General features: G+C 65.7%; 1 protein-coding gene across 2 annotated transcripts in view; it reads left to right on the top strand.

Annotated features, from left to right (window-relative positions):
• Nucleotides 1-4294: 4294 nt before the first annotated feature.
• Nucleotides 4295-22417, top strand: part of GPC1 (glypican 1) — a 28977-nt gene continuing 10854 nt past the window's right edge. Inside the window, exon 1 of one of the 2 annotated variants that reach the window (XM_032389688.1) lies at nt 4295-4656. In XM_032389688.1, the coding sequence (XP_032245579.1) occupies nt 4491-4656 (166 nt within the window). In that variant the 5' untranslated portion in view covers nt 4295-4490. Of the gene's footprint in view, nt 4657-19404; nt 19424-22417 lie in introns of those variants that run through there. The other variant, XM_032389767.1, reaches the window with a different exon arrangement.

The raw sequence follows: 22417 nt of genomic DNA, 5'->3' as shown, positions 1-22417 counted from the left end.
GCATGCCCAGACTTCTGGCTGATCAAAGGGCTTGCTGAGCCCAGCGGGCTGCCGAGGAGCTTCGCCTTGATCCACTGCCCCCAGCAGGGGTTGGAGAGAGGCGGGCTTGGGTACAGGTAGGACTATGTTTGCAGAATAATGGCACCCAGATTTTCTGCGTCCTGCAAGCTCTCCCCGGCTCCTGACCCAAGGGGCAGCCTGCCAGGCTGGGGAGCAAGGGCGCTGTGCCACTAAGACTCAGAGCCGAGCTTCTCTGGAGTGCAAACCAGGCCTAGGCTTGGGGGGCCGGGGGGGGGGGGGGAAAGGGGGGGGAGCTTCCAGAGTCCCACTGAGGGTCCAGCAGAGTCACACCAAGGCCGCATTTCTCAGACTCCACACTGGAGCAGTCCCTGGGGGTGGTCTTGGGCCCTGGTCCTTCCTAAGGACAAGAGAACAGTTCAATGAGTGGATATGAGAGACTCCATCCAGAGGTGGGGCAGTGAAGGCCAGAGGGTGGCTCACCTCCTGTCTCCAAGGTCCTGCAGAGCCACTCAGAGGCCGACAGCTTGAGCTTCTGTCCGTTAGAGACTCTGAGTGCCATTGCAGAAAGCCCTGCCTGGCCAAGCCTCCCCCAGGCCCAGTGTCACACCCTGCCCATCAGCCACGCCCTGTGTGCCCCTTCCTCCAGCAGGCTGCACCCCCTGCCGCCCCCGGGTCCCCAGCGTCCTGCAGAGCTGCAGGGACCCTGTGTCCTCCACTCTGGCCCAGGGCATCACACCACCTCCCAGGCCCCCCCCCCCACGGGTCAGGGTGTTACTGCCCGGCCACCCCCACCCTGTGCCCTCTGACCCCACACATCTTATTGCCAGCAGGACTCGGCCCTTGTCAGGGGACACAGTTCGCAGTGACATTCTGAGTGGGCACACATGGATGGAAGTGACTTTAACTGTTCAGTCTAATTAGAAACTTGCTTTCAGGGTTACCAAGTCATCACGAGGCCCAACAGAAAAAGATCTCTGTTGCTCCCCAGGAGTGCCACCAACGGCCACAGCCCGAGGTCCGAGCTCAGCCCCCCTCTGAGCAGTGCGCCCCGTGTGCCCAGACTCCTCCTGGGCAGAGCAGGAAGCGGAGGGCAGAGGGACCCTGAGCCGTGGCACGGGCCCTCCAGGACTCAGGCCGCTCCTCCAGAAGATGAAATGTGGGGGAGCCTGCACACCTCCTCTGACATGACTCTAAATGGCCCCTTTCTTCCCAGCTCCTCGCTTGGTGTCAGCAGCAGGGCAAATCCAGTGTCCGTCACACGCCGCTGGCTCAAGGAACCCGGGCATTTTCTGTTTTTATGAGTGTGCAAACAACCAGCATGCTGGCACCTTCCACGGCGCTGCCGTACGTGTGCGCCCATGGCGGACAGGCCGGCACCCCCCAGCAGGAAGGGTGGTCCCATCCCCATGGCTGGGGCAAGGCGCACACACAGGGAGGGCTCTGTCAGCCCCGCACCCCCGCCCCCAGGGCTCCCCCCGGTGAACCCACCCAACCCACAGTGGCTCCTGCCCAGCTGACGGAGGCCGCGTGTGACGGCATGCGGGGCTGGTGAACAGGGTGACACGGACCTGTAGGGCTCAGGTGCTCCCTCCCCAGTGTGACCCGGCCCTGCTCCCGGTGCCCCCAGCTGCTTGCGCCAAGCTGTGCCCTGGCCTGGCCAACGGGCATCCCTCGTCCTGGGCTGTCCTAGACCGGCACGAAATCGAACGTGCAGAGCGGCCGCCCGAGGCAGCCCGGGTCTCGGGAACAGGAGGGCCGGGCCGGCACTTGGGGCAGCTGCTCAGGGGGCTCGTGGCCCGGGATGGAGCTCTCGGCCTCCCACAGTCCCAGAGCTCACCTCTGCAAAACCTCAGGACGCCCCTTGGGTGGGGGGGCAAGGAAGGCTCCGTGGGCCAGACAACCAGAGAGAAGACGGCAAGGGATTCTGCGGCGCGGGCAGCACCCCCTCCCCATATGCCCCCGCAGCCCCCGTCCCCACATCTGGCAGCCTTCAGCAGAGCCACCTCCCGCGGTGACTGCCTAGCGGCCACTACCACCCCCCTGTGCTTGGCCTCCCTGCTCCTTGTCATCAAGGCTTTCTGGCAGGTGCAGCCCCAGCAGAGCCAGGAGGACCACCCCACCTGCTGACCACCCCCCCGGCCATGTGCCAGCCCCACGGAGAGGCTCTCCTCACAGCTCTTCTCCTTGCCCGGAGGGCTACTGCAGCGACCTCGCAGGGAGCGGGAAGGCTTTCTCTGGGGGATGGAGCCATGCTACACCTAGGAGGTGCCCCAGCAGGGCCGTCCTGGAAACCTGCCACGTAAGCGTGGCCCATGGACATTCTGGCCACGCTGCTGTCTGAAGACCCGGAAATGCACTGGACACCGACCCCACCCTGAGGAATTTCCCAATCTGGCTGGATTAAGAGATGGCAACAGTGATCACCATAACAACAAGACAGAAAGACCCTCAGGCAGGTTTAAGCCCCAGTCCAGGCTCCCGCCTGACCTGGAAGCACGTGGCCGTGGCCAGAGGTGAGCTCCTATAGACAGGGCCTGGGCCAGTGCTCCTAATCCTCCCAGGGGTGGCCTGAGCCAGGCAGGCATGTGGTGTGGTGGGGGGAGGTGGCCAGGCGGCTGTGCCAGGCGTGGGCAAGAAGGAGTAGGCTTGTGTGTGTGCACTGTTCGGGGGGAGGGGCGGGGGGGCTCTGTGAGTCACCAACATGATGAGGAAGCAGGTGCGTGGGGAGGGCAGGAGGTCTGTGCACTTGGGCTGGGTCCCCACAACCTCCCTCCATACAATGACTCGGTGTCTCTGGGTGAAGGGAGCAGGGCAGGAGACCCCAGGCCCCTTCTGGGGTTGCTGAGTCAACTGCTCAGGGAGGCAGGGGAGGGATGGAGCGCCCCCCACCCCACAGCCCACAGGGCTGGTGTGCCTGCAGGCAGGGGTGGGGAGGTATGGGCAGCGCCCCAGGGGGCTGCTTCCTGCAGGGAGTTCTGAGGTCCAGGCCCTCGGTGCCACGTGGTGGTCATCTCAGTGTCCTCCTGAGGGGGCACCACCAAGGGTGCCGACTTATTTGCTTTCCTCCCATTTCTGCCAGTTAGGCATCTGGGTTCATGACCTGGTGGCCTGGTGGTCTCTGAGGCCTTTGCCCACATGGCAGTGGGGAGAGCAGGAGGCCAGGGGAGGGGCGCAGCAGCTGGGGAAGAAAGAAACGGAGAAGCCCTCCAGACACCGGTGCCCTCGCTTCTTACCTCCCTTCCCACAACCCCCCCCATCCCCACTCCCCTCTGCAGCTAAGGGCGCTGCCTGCCCACTCACTGCACCATCGTGCACGGTGCCCCATCAGCCTCACCGGGAGCTCTCCCGTCAAGCTCTCTGGCCTGCACCCTCTCCTCATCCCCCAGGCTACCTGACCTGTTGTTGGCCCCAAGAGGCCACCTGCCACCGCCCAGCGACCCAAGCCAATAGAGACGTTCTGCCTCGGTCACATTTGCTTCTCCAGGACCCACGCGGAGGGACCAAAAAGCGGCTGACAATCTCCAATAACTAAGTCGTCCGTTGCCTCTGTACAGGGCTGAGAAAGGTGGGGTCTAGTCTCCCAGCGAGTTTCCAGCGTACAGCCCCCCATCCGCCCCCACATAAACCTCAGGTGTGCGCTGGAGCCGTGGGAGAGGCGACTGAAGTGGACGTAGGGGGCGAGGGGCTGGTAAAGGGGTGCAGGCGAGCAGTGGGGGCGGCGCGCAAAGGGGAAGGAGGCGCTGCGGGAGCGGAGGCGCGGGGCGCGCTGCCAGGGTGCAGGGAGGCAGGGCGGGAGCGAGGGGGGCGGAGAAGGGAGGGATGCCGAGTTCGGCTGGGGGCGGGGAAGCCCCTGATAGGCGCGCGGAAGGCGTGATGTCACGTCCGGCGGGGGAAGCCCTGCCTCAGCACCCCCGCCCCCCGCCCCCACAGGTGGTGCCGCCGCCCCGGGCGCTGGGCGTGGGGGACCCGCCCTCGGGGACCCCGCCGCGGCCCGCGCGCTCCCCGGCCGCCCCGCCTCCCTCGGGCGGTCCGCAGCTCTGCGCGATCCGGCGGGTCCAGTCCCTGGGGGGGCTGCAGGAGCGCGCGCTGCGCCCCGCGTCGCGCCCCGCGCCGCGCCCGGCCGCGCAGCTCCCCGCCCCGCCCGCTCCGCGCGCCCCGCCCCTGCTCGCCCCGCCCCGCCCCCTCCCCGGCAGCCGAGGGGCCGGGCCGCCGGCAGGGGAGGCGCCGAGCCGGGACTGCGCGCTCGCCCGACGCGCTCTGTGCCGCCCGACCGAGCGGCCGGACCTCGCGCCCCGCGCGCCCCGCGCCGCCGGCTTTTGTTGTCGCCGCCTCCTCGGCCGCCGCCTCCTGCGGACCGCGAGCCGCACGCGCCGGGACCTTGGCTCTGCCCTTCGCGGGCGGGGGCTGTGCGGCCCCGGGCGGGATCCGAGGGAGGCGCGGGCGGGCGGCCGGGGCGCCCCGGCCCCGCCATGGAGCTGCGGGCCCGAGGCTGGTGGCTGCTTTGCGCGGCCGCCGCGCTGGCCGCCTGCGCCCGCGGGGACCCAGCCAGCAAGAGCCGGAGCTGCAGCGAAGTCCGCCAGATCTACGGAGCCAAGGGCTTCAGCCTGAGCGACGTGCCCCAGGCGGAGATCTCGGGTAAGTGAGGGCGCGGCACCGGGGGCCCCGGACCCCGGCGTGTCCGGGTCTCTCCTGCGTACTCCTGCTCTCCCCTGGTCTGCCCTGCACCCGGATCGCGCCGCCCGTACCCCTGCTCGCCTGCACCCCTCGGGCCCTCGCCTCCGAGTGCCGCCCGGGTCTCCTGCGCTCAGTTCGGCCGCCCCCCAGCCCCCAGCACGCACACCGGCCCCTTCTCCGCGGAGTTCTCCTCGTGGGACTGTGGGCTGGGCGGTCCCCGGCGGGGAGCGTCCTCCAGGGCCACAGCTAGAGCTGGGCGTCTTCGGCCATTGGCTCGGCCCAGCGCGGTGGCGGGGCGGGAGTCCGAGCCCCGGGGCGCGCTGGGCTGACTGCGGGGCTGGCTGTCCGGGCGCAGCTGACGGCGGTCTCAGGTTGGGGACTCCCAGTTGGCTGTACGGGCCTCTCCGGGAGCCGCCTCGGGTCGGGCCTGAGGATTCCTGTGGGATCCCCAGCAACGGCAGCCTAGGTGGGTTCAATGAGAGGCCCCCATTCCTGGCGGGAGTGGGGCCCCTGCGAGGTAGGGTGCGAGCTGTGCGCCTGGGGGTGGGGGCGAGGCGCGCCCTCTGCCACCTCGAGCCAGTAAGCAAGGGTTCCTGCCCAGGGAACTTGCACTCGCTGGCGCGCCGGCCTGGCACTCTGGGCTGCCTCTGGCGGGGGAGTCGAGCTGCAGGTGGTCGGTGCCTTGGATCCCACCCAGGGGCCCTGTCTTTTCTTTGTAAGAGCGTCGACCCTCCCAGGCATCCTCAGGCCTGCAGCTGCCCGCAGTCCTGCCCACCCCCTCCCTGCAAGCCTCTGAGCTTTGGAGCCAGTATATGTGAGGGTGGGGGGTGGAGTGCAGTGTCCTGGGACCACCCGGACCCCCAGGCTCCTCAAACTGCGAATGTGTGGGGAAGCACACTGGGTCTGTGTGGGGTGCCTGGGACACAGTGGACAGCAGCAGAGCAGACCAGATTCCTCTAGGGAGGGGATTGCTCCCAAACTAGGGGGCAGTGTGTGCAAGTAAGGGCTCCGCGCAAATGGTGACACGGGGGACAGGGAATGACCCCGGCTACAGGAATTCTGAATGACAGAGGCGTGGATCAGAGTGAGGTCCATGGCCCTGCCTTGCTGGGGAGTGGGGGGAAGGCAGCCAGGTTCTGGCCCCCTGGCCCCTGGAAGGTCAGACACACAGAGGGCTGCCTTGAGAGATCCTTTGACGTAGCTGCCCCCCCCAAGGTTCTGGAGAGCGCCCCCACCCAAGGACCCCAAAGCAGGCCTTCTTGTGCCTCCCTCTGCTGAGAGTTCCTGTCACTGTCAGGACTGCGTCTCTGGTGGGACGGGTGGGCATGCCTGGGTGCCTGGGGCGAGCTTGGGGGCTCTCTGCCCACCACTGCCCCTCTTCCCACACCAACAGAGGAACTTTTGCCTGGGTGTCCCTGGCCTTCCCGCTGGATCCTGCCCCAGGCCTGGGTCTCAGGGTCGACTGAGCAGCTGCCCCCCCCCCCCAGCCCCAGATCTTGGATGGAAGCCTTCCCCTGTGCCTCTCCTTGAACCCTCTCCCACTTGGCCATTGTGTCCTTAGGGACCATCCTAAACTTACTCGAATCCACGGGCCTCTGTCCTGGTTAGGCCCAAGAGACAGAGTGGCAAGTTTGGGCAGCTACGAAGGGCTGCGAGGGAGTGGGGCAAATGGGATGCTGAGCTGGGGCTGAGCTGGGGGCTGGGGGCTGGGCCTTGCTCCCCTTCAGTTGGGATGCTGTGGATTAGGGACCCCGGACGATCAAAGTGCATTGCAGTCTGTGAGTGTGATGGGTCCAGCTGGGCGAGGATGGCTACCCAGCAGCTGTCCCAGCATCGTGCTGATCAGGGCTCAGGTGCCACCCTCCTCCGGGCCTGGAACGCCAGGGACTGCGCTCTGGGCAGGGTCACTGCCCTCCCTGCCAGGACCCCTTCCTCCCGGAGCCCCAAGGCTTCTCCATCCTAGGGCCAAGGGCTTCTTCAGCAGAGCTCCTCTTCCTGACCCCCTGTGGCTAAAGCCCCAGTGAGCACTGGAACTCCAGAGGGCCCTACAGGGCCCAGGCTCTGAGATGAGTGCCAGCGCCACGTGGAGCAAAGGATACAGGGTGACCTCCCAGGGCAGCAGCAAGCCCAGTGTCCCCTCCTGTTGCGACTGGGGCTGGCCTCTGTGGGCCAGGCGCCCTCTGGTGGCCCCGTGCCGCCCGCGCCTCTCAGGGCGCCCTGGCTTGGGTCCCCTCTCCTAGGGGCCTGGCCGCCAGACTTCTCCAGCGCCGGGCCCTGGGGTCACCGCCTGGCGCTAACCCACCCTGACTCAGCTGGCCCAGGCCCCGGGGGAGCGGCTGGGAGGCGAGGAGATGGCCCTGGGTCTGCGGGTGGTGCTTACAGCCTCTGTTGGGGGCCAGGAATGGCGGCGGGCTTGTGAGAGTGGGGAATGTCGGGCACATAGGGCTCCAGTTCGGGACTTGGGGGGATGTTTTTGGACGGCCAAGCCTGGCAGTCAGTGATGACAGCTGTCGTCATTTAACAGGTGAGGAAGCGGGCCTGGGGGATTCGCGGCCACGTGTGTGAACCAGAACTCCCTCGGGCCAGAGCGCTTCAGAGAAAGTGAGACCACGAGTCCAAGCCCGCCCAGGGCCCCTCTGCCGGGCGCCGGGCAAACGCAGAGCCCCGTGCTGAGTCACACACGCCCACTGGTGCTGGCAGGTTTTCTGCCCCCGCCAGCCAGCTTGCTCCTGGCTCCCAGACATTTCTGCACACCGGCCCGGCCTCCCAACACTCGAGGGATTTCCCTTGTATGGCTCTCACCCTCCTGAGGTGCTGGGGACAGGGACCACCTCTGTCTCTACGCTTCTCTGCCGTAGCGACAGAAGCTGGCCCAGTTCCCGGCACCAAGGAAGTTCTCAGTCAGCACTGCTGGGGACCCACATGTGTCCCACTCTCTGCCAAGCCACGCAGGGTGGGCGGGGGCAGACGAAGGGCCTGGGCGGCGGAGGAGGGGTCTAGAGGTCCAGCACTGGGGGTTGGAGGTCAGAGGGGGCTGTCCATGCAATGAGAATTGGTTGGCTGCCCCTCTGCCCCGGGGCTGAGGCCCACCTGCCAGCATGGGTGGGTACCAGTGGGCCGTGGAAGCCCCAGCAGGGACCACCCCTCAGGCCCATTGGCAGAAATGGGCCTGACTGCATGGGTGGTGAGAGATTCTGGGGAAGCGCCCTCAGAAGCCCTGGCCTTGCTCCCCACACCCCAGAAAGGGCCATCCTGGCTGGGCCCAAAAGAACCCACCCAGCATCTGTCCCTGAGCTGTGGTCTGTGGGGCTCTCACAAGCTGCCTGGCTCATGGCCCAGGGCCCCAGGCGGTCCTCAGCCCCGAGCCGTGCTGCCCTCTGGCCCTCCACCATTCAAGGATCTATGGTTTCATCATCCCCAGCTTGGAGACGGGGGGAGGCCCAAGGGAGCCAGGATTCGGCAGGGCCACCTGGATGATGCAATGGTCTGAGCACCTTGCTGGACACGTTGCCATGATCCTGAGAGAGGAGGGATATCCTCCCATCCTCCCTGGGCCTCGGTTCAGATGTCGGTCCTGCTGCACCAGCTTCCCGCCCCGCTTGGCCTCTCCCGGCCTCTGCTTCTTCACCGGCGACAGAGGAAGAGTCACAAGCCCCCTGACGGTCCCCAGGAGGAGCACCGGCGCCACGCACTGCCCAGCTGGCCCCGATGCATGTTCTCCCCCTTGCCCCTGCCCCGAGGTCTCTGCGGGCCTGTGCAGACCCCCTCGGTCAGTGGCGTCCAGCCTTGAGAGCCCTTATTAGGACCCAGGCCCGGTGCACGTGTCTTCTCGTTATTGTCAGCTTGACACATCAGACGTGGAAGGGTGTTTGTAGACCTGACTTTCGGATGAGTAAACCAAGGCCCAGGGAAGCCACGTAACTGCTCAGCGCACGTAGGCCACGTGGAGCTCTAGGGACTGCAGCCCAGTCTGTTGACCCCAAAGCCTGTGTCATTCACTGCTCCCCTGTCCTGGGCTCTTGAGTTTTCTGGAGGCCTCGAGCCCTCACAGTCCAGAGGCCTGAAACAGGAATCCGAGGCCAGGCCATGGTGGACCACCAGCTGCCTTCTCCTGATGCCTGGCTCCCTCTCTCAGGCCAGCTTTGAACATGTGTGAACCAGAACTCCTCCCGAGCCTTTGATCTGGCCTCCCTGCGTCCATCGGGACAGGGCGTAGCTGGGCCGCATCCTCTGCCTGCTGAAGGCCGGCTCCTCGGCGGGCCTCGGGGCCTGCGGCTTCTGCGCTGCCAAGGAGGGCTGTTCCCAGGCCCCCTAGCGTGAGCCAGGCGGCCCCTGGGTGTACCCAGGATGGCCCGGCTGCGGACCACTGGCCAGTGCAAGGAGCCAGCATGTCCCCAGCACCACGCTGGGCCGGGGGTCACGGACAACGGCCTGATCCGGCGGCGAGTGAGCCTAGGAGACGGGAGAGGTCGGTCTGGCTCCGTGCGGGCACTAATGAAGGAACAGTGTAAGCCGGAGCTTGGCGGGCCTTCGGGGCCACAGAGCCCTCCTGGGAGAGGGACTGGGGACACGCTGGCCGGGCTTCAGAGCCCGGAGCAGAGCACGGTTGGCCGGTGTGGGTGTGTCCGTGTCCGTGGGAGGATGCCCACGCCCACAGGCGCGGGTGTCCGCCTGGCTGGCCCTGGACAGGAGACAGGCCGGGGGGGGGGCTCACCCCAGGCCACCGGGAGTCAGCTCGGGCGTGGGACCGGCATCCACCACTCCCAGGCCTGGACGTGCCCGGGCAGCGAGAGGCTAGGCACCTCTCTCATAACCCAGACTCTTCCTCCCAAGACCTGGCTTGGTTCAGTGTGGTTTCACACCAAGACTCCCAGCCCGAGTCAGGGGCGCAGAGGAACTGGGCCCCGCTGCCTAGTTCAGCCCTTGCCCAGCCACTGTCTCCTTGCTGGCGCCATCCCTGATCACGTATGGCTGTCAGCACAGCCCGGGGGTCAGCTCACTGGCCACATCTGGGAGAAGAAACGGGCCCGGGAGCAGGAGGGCTCCAGCCTGAGGCCACCCACCCTGGAGCCCGGCTCCTCACTGCCGCGGTCGCTGGCGGCCTTTCTTGCCGGTACAGGCCCGGGCAAGTGCCCTGAGCTGCCGGAAGTCTCCTGGGGGTAGGGGTGGCACAGATGGGGGGGTGTTCCCTCCCATCCCAGGCCTTACCCCACCTTCCCAGGTGGGAGCACATGGTAGCCAGGTGTGAGGTGAGGGCAGGCATGGCCTCCCAGCTGTGTCCTCTACACTGCGGGGCAGGGCCCAGGCCGCCAGCCCCCTCAACTGTCTTCAGACAGGCTGTGGATGCCGGGGAAGCTGTGGGTGGGAGGGGTGCACACGTGCTCTCCCAGCAGGAATCCTAGAATCGTGGGTGGGTCTCGGAGCCCCTGAGGGGGCCAGGTCAGCCTCATCCCATCTCCTCATCTGCCCGTGGCTGTGGGGTCACCTCCCACGAGCTTCTGGCTGGCTCGCCTTCCTGGCACACACACCCCCTCCCACCAAGTGGGTCCTCCCCGTGCCCATCCACAGTACGTGGCTGGCTCCATCCTCCCTGGGGGGCTTGGCCCCGCTGCTCCGCTTCCCTGGGCATCCCCCAGCCACCCACACTCTGGAGCTCCCCCTGCTCCCTGGGGTGCGCCCCAAGTCTGGGCAGGCCTCAGCAGTAAGTGATTCCAAGCACCTCCCGTGTGCCAGGCCTGGGCTGGGTGCCGGGGGTCGGGAGTACACCGGCTTTGCCAGGGCTGCCGTAAGACCCCGGGCAGCGGGCCGCTTACACAACAGAAGGTTCTCATCTGGCATTGCGGAGGCTGGAAGCTCGGGATTGAGGCGTTAGCAGGGCTGGTTCGTCCTGCAGCTGAGAGGCAGGGTCTGCTCCAGGCTCTCCCAGCTTCTCTGGCCGTCCTTGGCATTCCTGGGCCTGTAGGTCTCTGGCTCCATCTTCACGTGGGTTCTCCTTGTGCGGCCTCCAGATTTCACCTTATAGAAGTGAGGACAGCAGTCCTATCAGATTAGGGGCCCACCAACTCCCGTGTGACCTCATCTTAACCAGTGACCTCTGCAAAGCCCGTGTGCTCAGATACGGGCAGCTTCCCGTATCCTGCGGGTTAGGACCACGGCGCGTGAATCGGGCCACAGTGTGGCCTGTGGCTGCTGGTGGCCCGGCACATCTGCTCCATGCTCTCAGTACTTTCTGTCTGGCAACGGCGATCCTGGGCCCAGGTGTTTCGTGACCGTGGCCCCTCGGGAGAGGGCCACGCCTCCTCGTGTCTGCTGCAGGCTCAGGGGCCCTGGCGACTGCGGGGAGGAGTCCTGGCCCGCTCTGCACCCCTGCCGCCCACAAGCTTCTCGGGGCACATCCGTGGTGTGGGGGTGCTTAGAGACCACGGGCCCGGGCCCTGACTGCCGCTGGGTCCGTGGCTCGTCTCCGGCCCCTGTGAGCCTCAACTCCTCCATCCCTGTCGGGGTGGGAGGGCCAGGGACCACCCGTTCCGACATTCTGTGCCTGGAACTGCTGAGCCAGCGCATCTCCTTTGTGTCATGGCCCAGAACCAGGGTGGGCAATGAGGGGGGCCGGCCTTCTGACCCGTGGGAGTGGGGGCACCTGGCTAACGTCACTGTTACCCAGCGACACCAGTGTTCCTCCGACAGGCTCGGGGTCCCCACCTACAAGTGGGGGGCCGCCAAGCAGGGGACACAGCATTCAGGCCAGGCCCCCAGGTGGAATTCCGGGGGGAGGGAGTGGGGCTGAGACGCAGGGAGGCGGTGCAGGGTTTGGGCCGCAGGGAGGCAGACGACAGCAAGGGGCCCGCACACAGCTAGCCGCCCGTACGGTGGCCCAGCTGAGGAGGCGCGCTGCTCATTTGTGCTAAGTGCTCCCTGGGTTCTGGAGGCTTGGCTGGGTGACAGGGCAGCCCCGAGGGGCTCCATCAATCCTGCTCCCTTGCCATCTGCCCTGACCTCAGCCCCCCAGAGGCCAGAGCCCTGCCCGCCACCCCTGCTGTGTCTCACAGGGGAGGCCAGGCTGTCTGTGGGCCCACCAGGTAGGGGCTGAGGGTGGGAAGACAGAACACCAGACACTAGTGCTCTGCAGGGGTGCTAGGTGAGGGCCAGCTAACAGCCACGAGCGAGCTTCCCTCAGCACGGAGGGGGTGGGCTGCGCTGTGAGCTCGCCCCTGGGCCCTGCAGGGGACCTTCAGCATGGGGGGGGGGGTGCTGTGAGCTCGCAGGGAACCGGAGGACCAGGATAGAGGAAGCAGGCTGGCCTGGCCGGTAAGGGGGGCCCTACAGGAGCCTCAGCTCTGGGCCTCTCCTTCCCACCTGCTGAGGTGCCAAGGCCCTGCTTCCTTCAGCCTCGCCCTGGCCTCCTCTGGTCTACCCCTCGGTGGTCCTTCCAGGGGTGTCTGCAGGGCGGGCTGAGTACCATCTGGTCTAGCCACTTAGCGTGTGGATGAGGAAACTGGGTCCCAGAAAGGAGTCCCCAGGGCTCAGAGTCCTGTCCCTTGAGCGGCGTCTGGTGTGGGTACTGGGTAATGGACCCTGAGAGGGGTCCCCTGGAAAGGAGCCGGGGGGGGGGCAGGCCATGCACACCTGCCTCAGGGGCACTAGGAGGGCACTGTGCGGCCCTGTCCCATAGGCGCTGGGTATGTGGTCCAGAGTGAGGCCAGCCAGGGGACAGAGAGCTGGGGGTCGAGGCTCCAGAGCACCTACAGGTGCAAGGAGAGATGGCAGGTCCCCGAGAACTGAGGGTTTTCATGCCGGGGTGGGGGGGCTGGGGAAGGCCCAGGAGAGAAAGGGGCCAGGAAACCCTTAGGCCCACGTGAGGCCCAGGTAAGGCCCTCATGACCGCTGGGATTACAGGAGGGCCTCCTAAGGTCAGAGCTGGTCATGCCGATGCACACCGAACGCCTGAGCCCCACTGCCCTGCCTCCCTGTGAGGGTGAGGAAGGCTGGCCAGGCGGGGGGCAAGGACCTCCACCCTTCCATGCATTCGTCCGCTGTGTGCTCACCCTCTGCCGGTTTCTGGAACACAGATATGAAAAGCCATGGGCTCTGCCTCCCAGAAGATCAAAGTTTAGTGAGAAACTCAGTTGGGGCTCCCTCCCAAACTGAGCGGCTGGAGCTCGTGGACACTGGCTGTGTCGTGAGCCTCGTCTGCTCCCCGGCCGGTCAGTCCTGGGACGGTGGCGGTGCTGCCGACCCCTGAAGGGACAGGCCAGCACGACTCCCTCCCTGGTGGGCGGCCGGGCCCTGGGTGGGGTGCCTCCCCAGGCTCCCTCCCCATCAGCACCAGAATCTTGGGTCGGTGGCCCTTGCATAGCTTCAGGCAACATCCCCAACACTGAGGACCCCCTTCCTGAGCCTGCCAGTGGCCGTCCAGGCCCATCCCTGTGTCTGAGCGTGACCTCAGTGTCTGACGCCACATGGAGCCCTGTAGACCCCCATGGTGAGCTGTGTGTGACATCTGAGTGTGTCCTCAAGCATCGGGGCTCTGAGTGCCCATCCCTGGCTCTGGGGACCAAGGGAATCCATCCCGCCCACCTGTGGCCCCCTCCAGGCCCCGGGGAGAGAGAAGATGCCACCCATCGCCAGGGTTGGCTCAGATGATCACTCGCACCCCCGGTTGTCATGGAGCATGGGACACACTGGACCAACGCAGCTATTTTGAAAGGATGAGCCTCTTCATTCAGCTCCCCCACTCCCTGACCTCCTCCTCTGGCATGCCGCGGGCTGCCCACACCACACTCCTGATACCCAGATGTCTCGGCACCTTCCCTCCGAGTGACCCAGGGACTGGCACCTCCCTATCGCTGTGCATCTGGGGGGCTGGGGGCCGTGGGGCTGCTGCAGGCCAGACACACACCGCTAAAGGCATAGGATAAGGTGGTATTTCCAACCAGGAGCAGTTAACCGGGGGGGCAGTTTTTGGTCGTCACAGAGTCTTAGGGGTGGGGTTGGGGTGGCCAGGGACGCTGAGAAGTGCCGGACACTCTTGAACAGCTAGGAGGCGGCTTCCAGAAATACCAGCAGCAGCTCATGAGAAGTACTTGAAGCAAAGCTCTGGGCGGGTGGAAGGAGTGGCCCGCGGAGCGCAGAGGTGGGCGCACCCGTCTTCGCCGGGCCAGGACAGCCCTGCAGTGTGGCTGGTGGGGTCAGCTCTAGAAGGAGGGCGAACTGTGGTGGACGGACACAGGTGTGAAGGCAGGTCATTTGAGGCGAGGGTTCGTAACTGGGGTGCACGGAGAGGCCCAGGGAAAGAATTCAGGGAGTTCGTGAACTTGGTCGAGAAAGAAATTACAGTTCTGTCTGTGCTAACCTCCACCCAGAATGCAGCATTCTCTGTTGCTGGGAGCAAGGGGCGATGGTGCTCCAGAATCTGGGCCGTCGTTGCCAGTAGAAGCTGCCGATGCGTCCGCATCCCTTTTCATTTGCCGCCGGCGCCTCGAAATACCCTGTACGCCCCGCGCCACTTGAAGAGTGCGGCTGGTATTGGACGTGCTGCCGGGCCGTGCGGATCCTGCTGCGGGGAAAGCCCGCGAGGCACCCCGTCGCACCTTTGTTTTCTCATCGTCTGATCGCTGTTGCACTTCGCCTGCCTTCCTTTGTGATCCTCTGCATACTTCTTTACTTCCTACACCCCTGCAGAGGGTCCGCGGCCTTCTGCACACAGTCGCGTGGGCTCAGGGCACAGAGCAGAGACTGTGCTCGGGCCGCGTTTGCAGCCGGGAGAGCCGGCGGGGGCGGGGGCGGGGTGGTGAGGGGCATGGGGGGTGACGGGGCCTCTCCAGCCCGAGTCTCTCTGCATCCCTCAGCAAGTGCTCCCTGAGCTCCTCCTGTGTGCTGGGCTGTTCTCCCTGCTGACACGCAGCCACAAACCGTACCGGGGGCGCAGGGACCGGATGAGGCTCGGGGGTCTCCCGTGAGCTGTGGCCCCCCTGGCCACAGTGACCCGTGTTACTTTGTAAGAGGTCGAGAGAAGCAACCAGGGCATTTAGACAGACGCAGGAGGTTTGCGATCACACCCCCGGCCCGGGGCTGTAGAGCTAAGACCCCTCCCCGTGCAGGGCGCCCAAGGGCCCAGCCTCCTGGGCTGCCCATCCAGGACCGCTGCCTTGGGCCGTTCTCTGGTCCCACTTTCTGTGATCCTGAGAGTTTGCAGTCGGAGGCCTGGAGCACAGCTAGAGGAGGAGGAGAGGAGCTGGCTGGAGGCAGAGAGTCCGCGACACCTCACGAGAGGGAGGGGCACCGTGACCTGTGGCTCTGAGGGAGACGGCCTGCAGGCCTAACACGCACGGTCCCAGAGCCACTGTCCCTCGAGTCATCGTGTTAGGAAAGAAGCAGGTCTCCAGAGGAAGCCAAAACCTGGCCTGCTGGGGTTCAAGTGCCCACGTCACTTCCTGTGTGACCTTGAGCCAATCCCTGACCGCCTCTGAGCCTCACAGTGCTCTTCTGTCCGGTGGGGCTGGTAGCCTGCTGCATGGACAGCCGTGAGAACCGGTGCCCCCTGTGCCCAGCCAGGGCCTGTGCTGTCCCCGAGTCCAGCCTTCCAGCGGGGCAGTGGGGGAGGTGCCCCCTGGTGGGCAGGCGGAGGACCCCTGGCCGGGGTCAGAGATCTAGGCTGGAGAGGCTTCTGCCCTTCCTCCGTCACCCACTGCTGCTTCCCTCACCACACTGTGTGGTGTCCGCGCTTCTGCCCGGCCTGCCCTGCTCTCTGGTAGTTGAGCGGCGCAGGGAAAGCTGGCCCAGCCGGTCCTGGACGGCAGCCCGTGATGAGAGACTCTGGGTGGCGTTGGAGGGTGGCAGCTGGCTTTTGGAAGAGAGCCATGGGTGGAGGCACCAGAAATCAGCACAGGCCCTTTGTAGAGGTTGGAGGGGGATAGGAGTTGGTGCGGCAGGACCCCCACTCACGGTCAACCTGGAGTTGGGCCTAGAGTCTGGCAGCCTGCATTAGAGGGGCCTCTCCTCGCCGGGGGCGTGTGGGGCCTTCTCAGCAGCCCTCTGGCTACTCTCTGGGGATGGAGCTAGTTCTATCCCCTCGGCCATCTGCTCCAGGATTGCCCTGGGCAGGACCATCCCACCTCTGTCCAGAGCTGTGTGCCTTTATGTGTGCGCTTCACCTGCTGGACAGGGCTGGACAGGGCAGGGGCCAAGACCCTTCATGCCTGGGGTGGCAGAATTCCCCCCTTCCTGAGGGGCCTGGCCCTCCTCTGACATGCTTGCAGCTTGACCGGCCCTGAGAAACTGAGCTGGAGAAGGCAGGGAATAGGATGGTCCCCAACATTCCCACCTGCTCCCAGGACCGTTCCACCTTTGGGGAGGTCACCTGACTGGTCCAGGTCTGGGAGCTCTCTTTGTGCTCAGCAGGGCCTGATGGGGGCTGTCTCTGGTGGTGGGTCTGTGCTACTGGCAGGAGCGTCCAGGCAGCTGTCCGTCCCCCAGTGAAAGTGGCCAGGCCTGGCTCTGCCACTAGGCCCTCGTGTTCCAGGAGAGGCCTCATGTCCATGCCTGGGACTTCCAGGCTGCCGGTGGGCCCCAGGTGCCCCTGGGCTCTCGTTTCCCCCACCTCAATGAAGGCAGGGAGGCACGGGGGCCAGCGACATTAGGTAGCAGGTCTGAAACACTGAGCAAGTCACGTAACCTCTCCTAGCCTCAGTCTTCCCATCTGTAAGATGGGTGTGATCGTATCTTCTTGTTCATTGAGATAGGCCCAGTGTTCTCTGAGGAGGTTGGGGCTGTGGGTCTGAGGACCCCAGGCGGGGCCATGTGACCCGGGGTTGCAGGATGGGAACCTGTGTGACTTCAGTCAGGCGTCTCTTCACACCCCACAAAGGACCGCCAGATTTAGCAGATAAAACTGCAGGCTATCCGGTTAAATTGGTGTTCCAGGCAGTGAATAATCTTACAGTGCAGGTGTGTCCTGAATATTTTAATTTGAAGTAAACAACAGATACGCTTTTAGTGAAAGCGTGCCCCACGTATTTAGTGTGTGTTGCAAATATGGGGGGATGGGTGCTTGCTTTTTTGGTGATAAAATGTGCATAAAAAGGTTTATCGTTTTAGCTGGTTTTGTGTATCGTTGAAAGTCATTAAATGCATTCACACTGTCGTGCAGCCGTCACCAGCCTCCGTTTCCAGAACTTTCTCATCTTCCCCAACTGGAACTCTGTCCCCATGGAACACTGACTCCCCCGCCCCGCCCCTGGCGTCCACTCTCTGTCTCTGTGAATCTGACCACTGTAGGGACCTCATGTCGGTGGAATCATACAGGATTTGTTGTTTTCAGTCTGGCGTCTTTCACTCGGCACAACAATTTCAAGGTCAGGGTTCATCCACATGGTAGCGGGTGTCCTACTTCCTTCCTTGTTAAGGCTCCAGAATATCCCATCGTGTGGATGGCCCACACTTTCTTCTCCATTCCTCCCTCCATGGACACTCAGGTTGTTTCCACCTTTTGGCTGTTAGGAGTAGTGCAGCCCTGAACAGGGGTGTGCAAAATTCCGTTCGAGTCCCTGCTTTCTTTCAATTCTTTCGGGCCAGATTTTTTTATACTAAGAAATAATGCAGTTCATCTTAAATTGCCGTTCACCTGCGTTCTGTCCTCTATCTCCAGCCCCCTCACTGGGGTGGCGAGGGCAGGGGCGGGCGGAGCTGCAGCCACCAAGTCAGCCAGGGGAGGAGATGGCGGGCCCCAGGCGGCGGGCTGGCCGTGTGCTGCTCGCCACGCAGCGGAGCGAGCCTGCTTCTGCCTCCGCCTCCGCCCTCCTGCCCCGGAACCCCCCCGGGACTGGAATCAGGGGAGGTCTTGCGGTGGGAGGGGTGGGGGAGGCCAGCATTGTTCGGCGGCCACACCACGCTGAGTGACCTTGGGCACTTCAGCTCCTGCGTCGCCCCATCCGCGGTAGAGTGAGAAAGAGGGGCCCGATCGTAACACCCTGCACAGCGCCGCAAGTCCTCCATCTCCCGCCGAGGGGGCCGGGTCTCCGTCAGAACAAGGGAGCCCTTGTGGGGAGCAAACGCACCCCGAGAACCCCCTCATGGCACCAGCACGCCGCTGGCTGTCCTGCTGCCCCTGGGGAGGGGTGAGGTCAGGGAGGTCTGAGACTCCCGTGCTGGGGCCGGGATGGGGTTAAGCCTTCAATGCCAGCCCTGGACAAAGAGTCTCTCTGTACGGTTTCTTCATATGTAGCTGTTTATTGACCCAGGTCTGGCCTGGGTGCTGGGCAGGGAGGCAAGAGAAGGGGAGTGGAGGCGCCCGCCAGCAGGCAGAGTGGTGCTCCTGCTGCCACGGAGGGTGGCCACCTGGGACTTGGGGAAGGCCCCGGGGTGGGCTGCCCGCACGAGCAGGTGCTGTGGCCCCGAGGGACCGGGGAAGGCTTCCTGGAGGGAAAGCTGAGTGGGCGTGGAAAGAGGGCCGAGCAAGGGGGAAGGGCGCTGAGATCCAGAGTTAGTGGACGTGGCAGGTCACAAGCTGGATCGGGGCGACGGGCTGGGACGCCAGGCCAAGGTTGGCCGAGACTCTGGACGTGGTTACCAGGCTTTGTGGGAAGTGGCTGGGTGAGAGGGGGTCAGCCGAGCCCTCTGCCCCTTGCTGGTCGTATCTATGGGGCCTGAGCTGAGAGTGGGCCCAGGTCACAGTGTGCCCCCACGGGCTCCGTCAGTTGGAGGGTCTGCTCGGGGTTCTGGCCCAGCTGAGAGTCCGTACCACCTCTGCCTGTTGGGCATTCAAGGGGTGAATGGGTGGGCCTGCGCTGTGTCTTCGTGGGGAACACAGCTGAGAGGATCTCTGAGCTGCAGTGTGCCCTCCTGCTGCTCCAGGTTGTTCCCTGTGGACCTCTCACAGGGCACCCTCAGCTGCCCCAGGCCCCAGGGGAGGGGAGGCAGAGCCCCACACTGCCCAGCCCCCAGCAGGGACTGGCGTGTGCACGTGCCCGCGGGGGTGCTCTCTGCAGCCCAGCGTGGGCCAAGGATGAGAAAGCAGGGCTAACTTCGGCCTGATGGGTGAGGTTCGGGGGAGCACTCAGCCCTGGGCCCCAAGGGAGCGCTCCCTGCCCTGCAACCAAGACCTGGGGTCACAGGTGGCCCAGACCCAGGGTCCCCTTCCTCCTGATCTGTTCTGAGGCCATGGCATGAGTTGGGAACCTTGAAGCAATCCTGGGGAGGCTAGTTGGAGGTGGCCCGGCCCCTCGGCCAGAGCTGTGACCACATGGATGAGGCCCCCGGCCTCACCCAGGCACCCCCAAGCCTGGTGCCCACTGGCAGGGTGGCCTGCCCGGGAGGTCCCCAAGCAGGAAGCAGGCAGCACAGAGAGCAGCCTCGTGGGTTACCTGTGAATCCCGCCGTTTCTGGGGTCTGAGGTGCTGAGGCCTTGGAGAGGGGACTTGGATCAAGAGCTGCCTGCCAGGCAAGCGTCCGTGCCTACCGGCTGGCTGACAGAGGACACAGACGTGCTACTGAGTGGGTGAGGGTGGTGTTCTGCAGGGGGGTGGCAGCCGGGGGAAGGCGAGACCAGGGCTCCAGGGAGTAGAGGCTATTGGTGAGAGCTATCCCGGTGTCCTAGGAGGAAGGGAGAGGCCCAAGAGCGGGCTCGTGCCCAGGGAGGAGGTGAGGGCTCGGCCCATGGACTGTGCCCAGGTCGGGTTTGCTGTTTCCTAGGGGAAGGAGGTCAGTGGGGATGGAGGCCCAGGTCACTGAGGTGAGAGACTGGGAGGCTGGAGAGGGCTAAGTAGGGGATGTGGGGTAACTGATGGTGGCTTTGAGTACCCGGGGGGGGGGGGATCTGGTCGTCGTCAGCAGGAGAGGGGGCTCCCAGGTGGTCAGCTGCCATTCTGCACCCCGGGGAGAAACCTGACACCCTTCCCCCCGCCCCCCAGGCCCCGCCAGCATCCTGGGATGGGCCTGACTCCGGAGCAGCGAGCCCCAGGCGGGCGCCGGCTCTGCGGCAGGGACCAAGCCCGTCCTCCCGGCCCGGAGATGGGGAGCAGCGCCCGGGGGCGCGGGGGGCGCGGGCCGCAGGGGGCGCGGGCAGGCGGCCCGCGGGTTCCTGGGAGACGGGGCGGTGCCGAGCGCGGCGGGGCGGGGGCTGCGGGAGGAGGCGCGTCCCCGCGCCGGGAGCCGCCGCCCTCGCCGTGCGCGCCAGTGCGGTGGCGGGGCTGCCGGGGCAGCGGTGGCCGCAGCTCCTCCCGGCTCCCGTCCGCCCGCGCCGCCTCCGAGCCCTCCGGCCCGGTCCTGCTCCTCCGCCTTCCCCCGGCCGGGTCCCCAGGCCCCCCACGCGCCCGCACCCGGAGTCGCGCGCCGCCCGGAGCGTCACCCGCCACCGCAGCTTGGGACGCCGCCGCTGGAGCCGCCGCCACCGCCGCGCTGGGCTCTCGGGCCACAGCGCGGGTGGCGTCTGCGGGGCTGGGATCCGGGCTGGGTGACCCCGCCTGGGCTCCAGCCAGCCGTCGGACCCAAGCCATCTCCATCTCCCCGGCCGCCCCCCGCCCCCCCGCATCCCCATCCCCAGGCTTGTCACCCCTACCTTCACTCCCTCCGCCTCAACATCCTCATTCCCACCCCTGTCCCCCATCACCACTGCCTCGGCCCCATCTTCTGTCCATCCTGCCCCTACCCTCAGCCGCACCACAAGCCCATCGTGGCCCCCGTCCACGTCCCCATCCGCTTCTCCACCCCTTCCCATCAGGAGCCCATCGCCCAGTCCCCATGCCCACTCCATCGTGGCCGCACCCCAGCACCCCCCACCTCTTCTCCCCTACAGTTCCCCACCTCCCCTTCCCCGGGTCCCTCTCATCCCCGCAGCATCCTAACACCCCACCCCACCCCCATCCCTTCCTGTGCTTCCCAGCGCCTGCCGCAGCCCCCTTCCTGCAGCAAGCCCCCCTTCCTCTTCCGTCAAACCCATCCCCCTCCCCTTTGCTTGCCGCAGCCCCCACGAGTCCCGTCTGCTGCCACCCCCTCCCCACGCCTGCCGCGCCCACTGCGGCAAGCCCCTTCCCCGCCAATCGCGTTGCCCTCCTCCCCCACCCTCCCCCCGCCCCGGCTGCAGCAGCCCCCCACCCCGCCGCGTGGCCCCCCTGCTCTCTGCCTCCCTGCCCGCCTGCCTGCCGCAGCCCCCGCACCCCCTGGGTGCCCACCGCGCCCACTGCACCAGCGCCCGGTCCCCGCCGCGCCAGGAGCACCACCACATCTCCAGACCGCGCTGTCGCTCCCGCTCCCGCTCCCGCCCCACGGCGTGCGGTGCTCCGTCCAGCCCCCTGGCCCGCAGCTGCTGGCCAGGGCACCTGGCGCCCAGCCTTTGTTCCGCCGCCTGCGACCTGCCCCTCCTGCCCACCGAGGGAGGAGGTGTCCGCAGCGACGCCCCTCGGCTTTGGGTCCCAGTGCTGGTGGAGACTCTGCCGGGCAGTGGCAGAGGGCTCCTTGGTGATGCTGTCATTTGCCTGAAATGGTGGGGGAGGGGGGCTTTGGGTGGTCGGGGGTAGGGAGGCAGGTTGGGTCAGTGGTAGGAGGGGTTATGGGTGCTGTTGATGTGTTAGTACGGGAGGGTAGGAGATGGTGGTTGAAATGTCCTCTGCAAGGTGGGTTCGAGGCCACCCTTCTGGATGATCAAGTGTGACCCTCTGACAGGGACCAGTCAGGGGCAAACGCTTCCGGACAGAGGGCTAAGAGAGGAAGGTCTGGAGCTCCCGTGTGGACAGTGCCCAGGGAACCTGCCTCTGCTTGCTCAGTGCCTCCCACCCCAGCAGACTGGTGGACAGTGCCAGCGGGATCCTGTGGCCACTGGAGCTGGATGGGGTCCAGGAGCAGGAGTGGGCAGGGGGCAGTTGTCCAGAGAAGAATATTGCTTGGGGGAAAGCCTTCTATACCTGCCCACCCCCAGCCTGCCAGCAAGGCCCGACGGAGAGCCCAGGACTGAGTAGAGGGGAGCGGTGGGGAAGCAGCCCCCTTCCTGCTCTTCCAGACCCGGGCCTCTCCCTTGGCGTGTTTTGGTGCCTGGAGCTGTCCACGCAGCTGCGTTTCCGCCCCGCGCGGGGAGGCCGGTGCCGGCGTCTGCAGTGAATTGGAGCCTTCTAGGGGTGGCTGGGACCGTCGGTGCGGAGCCTCTGGGATGTGGCTTTAAAGACAGGTTGAGCAGACAGTCTGCATCCTCTTGTGTGAGCAGTAGAAGCTTCTGGAGAGAGGGGCTTGGCATGGCGCCATCTTCCCTCTGCAGTCTCCTTGGGAGGGCTCTAGCGCCACCAGGGACAGGTGGCTGCCAGGCTGGGCCTGGCCACAGGAGGTCTGTCCAGCATTGGAAGTGGTGACCACTGTTGGGGTGGGTGTCTTGGGCTAAAGCACTGGGGTGACAGTGCCGGCGAGGTTGGCTGCTGGGTGGGCGTGCTCTCGGGAGGCTGCCGAGACAGGACGGCTGGGAGCAGCGGCTCAGCAGGTGGCGGGAGCGTGTGAGCCTTAAAGACGTTTGAGCCACAGACTGGGAGGGGCTTAGTGAAGAGGAGCTGGGGATCTGGGGTGACCCCAGGAGGTCTGGATCTGGAGGGCAGAAGATGGACATGCGGCCTGCCGCCCAGGAAGAGAAGCAGTTGCTTGCTGATGGGGTTAGGGAAGTGGGTGCAGGGACTTTAACCTGAGGAGCAGGATCAGAGGGCATCTGGGAATTTGGGGGCGGGGCCCGGAGGAGCCGTGCCACAGGGAC

The sequence above is a fragment of the Phoca vitulina genome, unplaced genomic scaffold (genome assembly GCF_004348235.1).
Source record: "Phoca vitulina isolate PV1807 unplaced genomic scaffold, GSC_HSeal_1.0 scaffold1, whole genome shotgun sequence".
Classification (NCBI taxonomy): domain Eukaryota; kingdom Metazoa; phylum Chordata; class Mammalia; order Carnivora; family Phocidae; genus Phoca; species Phoca vitulina.
This window is presented reverse-complemented; position numbering and strand designations above follow the sequence as displayed.